General features: G+C 32.3%; 1 protein-coding gene across 1 annotated transcript; it reads left to right on the top strand.

Annotated features, from left to right (window-relative positions):
• Positions 1–5844: 5844 nt before the first annotated feature.
• Positions 5845–8954, top strand: LOC111904451 (UV-B-induced protein At3g17800, chloroplastic). Its single transcript, XM_023900217.3, has 3 exons — positions 5845–6097; positions 7660–7958; positions 8056–8954. Exons 1-3 carry the CDS (start codon positions 5981–5983, stop codon positions 8816–8818), a joined length of 1179 nt encoding a protein of 392 aa, XP_023755985.1. The 5' UTR covers positions 5845–5980; the 3' UTR covers positions 8819–8954.
• Positions 8955–9899: the final 945 nt, after the last annotated feature.

Below are 9899 nucleotides of genomic sequence, written 5' to 3'. Positions count from 1 at the left end.
CACCATATTGACTCCACTGAAGCTCTAAAGCTTCAAAGCTCCAAGGTTACTCATTCATGGCTACCTACTTTTTGGATCTCTGGACCTCACAAGGTCCAGATCTACAATTGACTCGAAAAAGGGTTTGGATGCACCCAGAACCCCATCAATATGGAAATAAGCCCAACTTTACAACCAAGGAAATCTGCTCAAACACAAGGGAGGCAAGAGTTGTACCATATCTGAAGCTTGAAATGAAGATAAGACTAATCCACCAACTCTCCTCTGAGATCCTTGCAACTCCCTTGATCTTCTTCTCAAAGAAATGACCTCCAAGAAGCCTCTTTCCTCTTTAGCTCATAAATAACTCTAGGGTTTCTCTCAAGGGATGAAGACATTGTTGGGAAGGGGACAAGGAGGCTATAAATGCCTTTAAATAGGTCCCAAACCCCGGAGATTAGGGTTTCTCTACCCAGCACCTACTCGGCGAGTCCCTCCTCGGACTCGTCGAGTCCACTCATTAAATCCATGGGAGAAACCCGACTCGACTCGGCAAGTTGGACCCTTAACTCGTCGAGTCTCTTCTTTAATCACAAAATTAACCTACACCATAATACCTCTGAAAATCCGGATGTTAAACTCATCTTGAAGCTTCTCAGCATGAGGCTTGTTGGTGCAAGAGTTGATGTGATATTCGCCAGGGTGAAAAGTCGGGCTTCTTGAAGATGAACATTCTTTAGGTACTTTCTTCTTCACACCATATTCTTTAATCTTCTCCTTCAGATATGATATTTCTTTCTTCCTTTCAGTCAGTTCCTTCTTCAACACTATTTTCTTGATTATGATCGATGATTTGGTCTTTCAAATCAAGTTTAGAAATGAAGAACATAGATAGAGGAGCCTTTGGATCATATATATCATATCACACTCTCTCATCTCTGATTCTGAAATATTCTTCATATATGGATGATTTCTTCTTCTTCTTCTTTTTCTTCTCCTTTTGATTTTCGAGTTTCTTAATCTTCAACAGATCCTAGAACGAATGTTCTAGCCTACTCTGATACCAACTGAAAGTCTCAAACCCTTTGTAGATTCATAGATCAAATATAAAATAAGAAAGAACAATAAAAAACAATGAAGAACAAAAAAGTAAAGAAAAAAAAAGATTCTCCAAATTGTCTCTTTCACCAAGAAAGAGTTCGTTTTCATCAAGAAAACGGGTTGTCACAAAGACGGTAATGACACCAAGCCGTCTACAAGATGCTCAACATTAGGGTTAATCCTAATGTTGTATATATACTAATCTAATCTAGTGAATCCCTTTAATCAAGGGATTATATCTAATCTAAATAGAAACTAAACATGTAAATAAGGAATGGATCATATCAGATCTTCTCTAGATTCGGATATAAGCACCAGCACATCAGAAGCTGATTGGAGCACAACTTCAGGAAGTCTCGTTGATCAGGCATCAGCGTCAGGGTCAAGCTGATCAGCTTCAACTTCAACAGATAATAAATAACCATTAGTGAGTATCATCAACATATCATTTGATCAGTGTGTCATCAGTGTATAACCATCAACATCTTGACACAATGATCTGTCTTTAGTAGATGGTGTCTTTATGCCTTTAATGCTGATAGAGTCTTCATAGTCTTTTAGTTACCAGGGAATGTTCTTCAGTTTTCGACATATGAAATTCCATCAACATATCTTCAGATTAACTAACTAAAATAGCTATGACAGATCAGCTTGTCTAAGTTATACTATTTACCCTTACTTAGACAAGACCGACTGTCTACAATTAGCATATAAACTATAACTATTAAGTATATATTTTGCATCATCAAATCTATACAAATGAGTGACCCAATAGGAACAAATGTTTATATGGATTTAATGATTTAAAAATAAAAAATTTATTACTATTTTTATGACGTTACAAAATAAGTCGTAGTTGTCGTCTCCGATCGTAGTTTTTGACAACAATGTGTTTAACTAATTATTAACTTTTTTTTAAATGGGTTATTGTTTATCTGCATTTTCTTTTGTACAACAAGAGGGAATCAAGAGTAATGGTGCCAATCTTATCTTATCTGGGCCAATATGGTTAAAGATTAGGTGTTTGATGTTAAATACTCTTCATGGAATAAATAGAAATGGGGTTTGGGATTGACCAATCTGGTCGTGGCTATTAAAGAGTCATAATAGAGGTAAATTCAACACTCAAGCATTAAATTAAAGCTATAAATTATACATTTTTAACTTTTTTCTTCTACTAGAGGAATGTTATTGCAAGAAGAAGAATTAGAGAATGGTGCCATTGAGCAAATTTTGTATTTCTATTTTACCTTTATTTTTATTATGCTGGGTTTTGTTTTTTTGTTTTTTTTTTTTTTTAGTTTCGATGTTAATGTTGCTTGACAAACTTTTTATGCTTATTCCTCAAGTATTGTGAGTTTGAGGAAAGGAAAAAGAATAAAGAGGATTGGGTACATTAGTTTAGTTTAATGCGGATTTGCATATTGAGTTTTCTTTGTTTGGTTGTTGTTGGTATTATCTTTTAGGGTTCGTTTGGTTTTGTTTGCCTTTGTGCAAATTGTTTGATTTTGATTGCCTTTGTGTTAATTGTTTGTTTTTAGCTGCTTGCATGCAGATTGTTTTGTTTTGACTGCTTTAATGCAAATTGTTTAGTTTTTGGCTGTTCTCATGCAGATTGTTTAGTTTTTGGCTGCTCTCATGCAAATTGTTTGATTTTGGCTGCTTTCTTGCAAATTGTTAGGTTTTGGCTGCTTTCATGCATATTGTTTGATTTTGGATGTTTTTGTGCATGTTATTTGGTTCCACTGCTTCTTTTGAAGATTGTTTGGTATTTCGTGCATATTGTTTGGCTTTGGATGTTTTCGTGCAGGTTATATGGTTTAACTGCTTCTCTTGAAGATTGTTTGATATTGCTGTTTAGATGAAAAATGTTCGACACTACTAGAATGAAAATTGTTTGGTTGCTTGCAGATATGAACGTTTGCTAAGACACACTTAGCTTCTCGTTTTCGTTTCTTTGAAGACAAACACTCAATGCTTGTTTCCACTACATTGTGAGTTTGATGGAACATGTTAACATATATTTTAGGCTTTTTTATATTAGGATTTATGTTTAATCCATTAGTCTCATTATACCTAGATAGTTTTCCTATTTATAGTCTTATTTGTCTTTCTTTGTATTAACGGTTTTCCATCAAATCTTAGCCATTTGTAACAATATAATCACAACTGTTTTCTCTCTCTCTATATTATTATTAGTTTACAATTGGTATGTGTATGAATATGATATTACTATTTCGAATATTCATATATTCGAACTCATATTCACACCGCATATCACTTGTGTATAAAATTGACCCATTAGACTCGGCCCCAATACCGTATTTGTTGTCGATTGGGTTGCATATTATGTATATGTATCCTCTATCAATGTTAATTGAGAATCATGCGAAAATAAAATGTATTATATTCTAGATAAAAAGAAATTAAAGAAATAATTGGTAGTTATATTGGGGTTGATATAAGTAGAGAAGATGGTCAAAGAAATACTCACCACAAAACCTTAGACGACACTAGAACTTTCAAGATGCCATATGAGCCACGAAACCAAACGTCCCGTTCAAACTAGGACGCGTACCTCGTTATGTAGCCTCAATTCTAAGATACTTTTGTTCCTTTTGCATAACTTGTCCAAGATTATTGATAATATGAAGAAAATCTGTTTAGTTTTAGGCAAATTGCATGAAAACGTTGATTGATTATTATTTCTTCTAAGCTAAATAATTTTTATATTACTGAAAAATGATTACTCTTTAAAATATTTTTGGTTAAGGTATTGAATCCTTGTTTAAGACAGCACATGCAAAGCTGTGTTATTTTGGCTGCTAGTTTTGTCGAAGGCCATTGCATTTTTTTCTCATTGTATACGCACGTTGTGTTAATTCATGTCATATTTTTATTTAATTAATGAGATATATCTTTTTGTTAATAACATAAAATATAATTTATAGAAGTGAAGATTTGCTTTTTAAAAAAAAAAACTTAGTAAATCTTACAAAATATCTTAAAATAATTATTGATAATTAAATATAAAAACCTTAATATAAACACATTGTATTTTTATAACAACTTAGGAATTGAAAATATTTATATATATTTATATTTTTCTTACGAGGAATTCCTAAATTAAAATGTGAATGGCATGGCTGTTATTTGACCATTAATTTATTTCAATTTCTCTTTTGGTAAAGTACATATTTAGTCCTTGAATTATCACCAACATGTAGTTTAGTTTCTCACAGATATCGATTTACTAATCTATGTGCATTGGTAGGTTTGTCCGTTTGTGATCCAAGATTTTAAAATTAATGTTTTTCATAAGCAAGTATCCGAAATATCATACAATAATTAATCATCGTGTTAAACTTTCTCCAAAACAATGGCTACATAAACTAGTTGCTTCATTTTGCGATGAAATCCTTATGGTTGATATATTACATAAAATATCTAGGGTTAAAAGTTTGGTATGCCCCAAAATATTATTACTTTCCATGATTGATCTCCCACGTGGACTGATAAATGATATATTTTATCATTTTAAATATTTGTTTGCTCTATGATAGAAGAATAAATGTTTCTTGTGATGATTTTCGATATACATAACAAATTTAACTTGCAACAAAAAACATTTTTAATTGTATTATATTATACATGTAATATGTATATTATAAAATTTTCATCACAAATGAAATGAATTTGATGTATAGATAGGGTCAAAAGTCAGCATGATGTGCTCAAATGTGTACACATCTTAATTGATGGAATGAAAATAACTACGTATTATCAATGTTTTAAAAATAAATTTTTAGTGTATTATGACCAATTTTCGATTTAACCGGTTCAACCGTCGAATCAACTTGGTTTCTAGAATCACTCCTACATTACAAAAACATATAACATAATTTTTACATCAATCCATACACATCAAAGAAAAATAAAATATAATACCCAATAGTTTTAGATGAACAAAAATACATTAAAAAACTTCATAATATTACCATGTGTTTTTATTAGAGATGTGTAAAAATACATTAAAAAACTTCATAATATCACCATGTGTTTTTATTAGAGATGTGTAAATAGATATGAAAAGACCATAAAATTTTGTTATGCAAAATGTTTATCTTCAATATATTTTTGTTTATTTTAACTGGTTAACCGAGTTTTTGTAAAACCAACCCGTTTCATTCCGATCCATAAAAAGAAATAAAACTGATGCTAGTTGAACCATTTTTTCTTTGGTTCTCAATCCGACCGATATATTGTTATTTTTAAAAACTTTCAAGTTAGTTTTATGGTTTTTTGAAGTCTTTATGATATTTTGTAATTTTTACTAGGTTTAAAAAGTTTCATTTTGGGGTAATTTTTAAAGCTTTATATATTTTTGATTCTTCAAGTTAGCACATGTTTGTTTTACTATTTTGTTAAATGACTATTTGTCCTATACTTTATATTTTTATTAATTATACTTATTATTATTAGTAATTAATTGATTGTTATTTTATTAACATTATTTACCTGAAAAAAAAAAAGATCCTCTAACTCCTAATCTTATTCAACGACTACATGCATATTATTAATATACAATTGTTAAATTTTACTAAACTTCAATTTTAGTTATTTGATTATAATGACAGAAAGAAATTTGTAATATCAACAGGACTTGAATGTAAATACATAATAACTAAGGGGTCGGAGTGAAAATTCAATAAATACATTTTTATATGATCAGTATAAATAATAGTTTCCTCCTGCAAATAATTCATTATCTCGTCGCTCGATTATCCTTTGGGTTTGTAATTGTCAATTTGTCGCTACCTACCCTCTCTTTCGAACGCTTACAATTTCCTTGTCCTTGGAGCTAATTGAGGTATTTAGGGTTTCTGTTAATCGATTGGATATGGAAACAGCAACTGCTCTTCGAACTTCTTTCGGTACCTGTATTAGACCGTCGACTAAATCCGATATTCGTCGTTCCCGCACGGGATCTATCGCTTTTGCTACTGTTTCGAATAAGGTATATCATTATGCTACTTCTTTTAATCAGAGAACTTGAAATTTTATGTAATTTAATTAGTCTCTGTATTGATCTTATCTTTTGATTTCTGTGGATTTGTTTGAGGATATGAAGATACTATATAGTGCATATGTCTCAAGTTTATGATCAAATTTCGATTTTTAAGTTGGAATTAGAAATGATTTACTTCTGAAAATCAAAATTGATGAGAATTATGTCGGTCTTAGAATAATATATCTTCGATGGAATTGTAAAATAGTTTTTGGAGTTCTAAATGAAAATACCAATTTCAATTTTGCTTCTTTTCAAGAAGACTTGAGAAAAAAAAAATCAAGAAGGGGGCGGGGAAGATGGATTTGGACTATTCTTAGGTTTAGAAGTAATTTTCAGTTTATATTGTTTGAATCATGAACCTTGATTGGCTGATAGAAGAGAAAGACGATCAAATACCCAATTTGATTTCAGCATGAGGATAGGATGGTTTGTGTATATATGCAGCATAAGTTGAAGTTAATTTGAATCATATTTATTGATGTTACAACATAAACAAGGGTCACAAATCCAATAAAACTAGTTGGCAACTTGGCATATGCAGATCATTATCTTGCCTATGTAATCTTTTGGTTATCTGAAAAGTGATTATTGGGGTTATTGGTGTAGAGTACATAGCTCCATTGTATTCATAGGTAGAACATTCTTGCATATTCTCAAAGAAAAGTAGCTCCATTGTATTCATAGGTAGAACATTCTTGCATATTCTCAAAGAAAAGTTAAGGGTGCGCTTGGTTGTGCAAAACTTTCCAGTTTTCCAGGAAAAATTTCCAAGAAAAACAGAAATTTTGATAACTGTGTTTGGTTCGTTCAGTTTTCCAAAGTTTTCTAAGAAAATGAAAATTTTTATTTTTCGAAAGTGTATATAATTTAGAAAAATGATTTTTACAGTTTTCCAAAATTTTCTAAATTTCTAAGATGGAAAATAAAAACTCCAACGTTTCAACCAAACGCGTTTTCTAAAATTTTCATTGAAAACTAAAAATAAAAACTCAAATCTATTTTCTAAAAACATTTTCTTGGAAAATAAAAAAAAAATTTCACAACCAAACGCACCCTAAGATTTTCTTTTTGACAAACTGTGTAAGGTCTACTTTATGGCATTGATAAGAAGTCTGATGGAGTGGTTGAGAAGAGAGGGGAACAGTGAAGCATAATTGTGCTAACTACTATCACTACATTGAAACAAAAAAATAAAAATAAATAGTTACAACCTGTTTTAAGTTTAAAAATGTATGTAGTCTGATTGATTCTTTCTAATCTGGCTGAAACTTGCAAAACCAAAACCAAACCCAAACCCATGGTTACTCTGTTCTTCAAAAGATCCCTTTGAAAATGACTTTTGCTTAAATTTATTTGTACAACTATATAATCCATTCATAACAATTTTTACTATTATCCTTGGGTAGATTATTTAAAGCAGTATGTCTTGATGAGAAAAACTTAAAATACAATGCTATATTTGGGCAAGTGTTCCAACTGAAATTTACTTTGTTTTGTTGGGTAAGCAGGGGTTCCTTTCATTTTCACATCCCAGATCAGGACTAAAAAGCGCATCTTTTCAAAGTCAAAAGAAGAGAATTGCAATAAAGGCCTCATTATCTTCTGATTCTGCTGGATCTGATGCGCCAATTGCCCCACTTGAGCTGGAATCCCCAATCGGACAGTTCCTATCACAAATTCTCATCAGCCACCCTCACCTCGTTCCTGCAGCAGTTGAACAGCAGCTCGAACAGCTTCAAACTGATCGCGACTCTCAGAAACAAACCGAAGAACCTTCCGCCCCAACCACCGATCTTGTCTTATACAAGTGAGTAGACTAAACCTATTTTAAAAATTATTATGTCTATGAATAGGGCATTCACGTATATGCTTTTTGTGTATATTTATAATGAAAACTTTTGTAGGAGAATCGCGGAGGTGAAAGCAAACGAAAGGCGAAAAACTCTCGAAGAGATTCTATACGCATTAGTCGTACAAAAATTCATGGACGCGAAAATCTCCTTAATTCCATCCGTAACCCCAAAACCCTCCACACCATTCAAGACAATCGACTCATGGCCCACCCAAGACGAAAAACTCGAACTCATTCACTCCCCCGAAGCCCTCGAAATGATCCAAAACCACTTATCTCTCATCCTTGGAAACCGTGTCTCCGATTCCACTTCTGTAGCCGAAATAAGCAAACTCAGAGTCGGACAAGTCTACGCCGCATCCGTAATGTACGGGTACTTCCTCAAACGGGTCGACCAACGTTTCCAGCTTGAAAAAACCACAAAAGTCCTGCCCGATAACACCGGAGACTCTGCCCCTTGGGTGCCTAATGTCCACCCGGAAGTGGAAGTTCCAAACTCGGGCAGTTTCGGGCAGGTGAAAGCGTCTCGGTTGAGAAACTATGTGATGTCGTTTGATGGGGAGAGTTTACAAAGGTATGCGACGATTAGGTCGAAAGAGGCAGTGAGTATTATTGAGAAACATACGGAGGCGTTGTTTGGTAGGCCGGAGGTTGTGGTGACGGCGGATGGGGCGGTGGATTCTTCTAAAGATGAGGTGATTAAAATAAGTTTTGGTGGGTTGAAGCGGTTGGTTTTGGAGGCTGTGACTTTTGGGTCGTTCTTGTGGGACGTGGAGAGTTACGTGGACACTAGGTATCATTTCGTGGCAAATTAATGTTTTATTTGAAAGTGGTTGTCATGATAATTACATTAGATTGTATATATAAACTCTACTTTAGTGACTATAGTGTTGATTTGGGATCTTTATTTATTTATTTTTTTTGTTTTGATTGAACATATTTCGTGATTAATCCTTCGTGTGATTTAAGATCGTAACATTTGTTTGGGTTAGTGCGGATAGTAATGGTTGTTTGCCTTTACTTACACCTGGACTAACTTCAAATCAAGGGTTTTAGATCACAGACAGCTTCGTAGAATATTATAATTTCATCCATTCATCTCTGGTCTTGTTTCTTTTTCTGGATAAAATGTTTTTTTAATTTTTGTGATTTGCATTTAAAAGAATCATAGGTAGATGATTTATCGATGTTTTAATCAACAATCAAATGAAGTTATAATGGTTACCGCATAAGCTTCAAATATTTACGTTCTAATAAAAGAGTCCCATTTATGCCACGTGGCATCTTCTAAGTCTAGAAATTTTTAAAAGTGAAATACCAAATATTACGACGGATTATTATAAGGAACAACTCTATAATTTCAATTTATTCAACGAGAAATTAGCACGTAATCTTCTCTAATTTTGAAATTAGCATTAGAAAAAGATTCATGGCGTGTTGTTTGAATCGATTACATCAATGCATTTTCACTTTCTTTTTCATATGTTCATCGTCTCCCCCTTACTTCTTTGTCCCCATATTCTTTCTACTCTACCCTCCTTCGTCCAAGTTTCCAAGAAGCCCTATGATTGGTAAACAAAGAATATAATACAGTTATACATTTAAAATACATAAACATTTATATAAAAAACTTTAAAAAATACATAAATACGTAAAAATACATATAAATACGTAGAACTTAAAAAATACAAAATACTTAAACATACATATAAATACGTAAACAAATTTAGTCACTGAACTTTTCTGGATATCATTGACCTTGTTTATTTTGTTCATTTTGGTCATTCTAACAGGAGATAACATGTGTGTAACATCGAACAATGTTGTCAAGGTTATAATTTGTTATTGAACTTTTATGGATGTTTTAATTTAGTCATTATATTTTGTTTAAGCTAC

This window comes from Lactuca sativa, chromosome 4 (genome assembly GCF_002870075.4).
Source record: "Lactuca sativa cultivar Salinas chromosome 4, Lsat_Salinas_v11, whole genome shotgun sequence".
Lineage (NCBI taxonomy): Eukaryota > Viridiplantae > Streptophyta > Magnoliopsida > Asterales > Asteraceae > Lactuca > Lactuca sativa.
The sequence above is the reverse complement of the archived record's forward strand: the minus strand, read 5'-3'. Positions and strand labels throughout refer to the sequence as shown.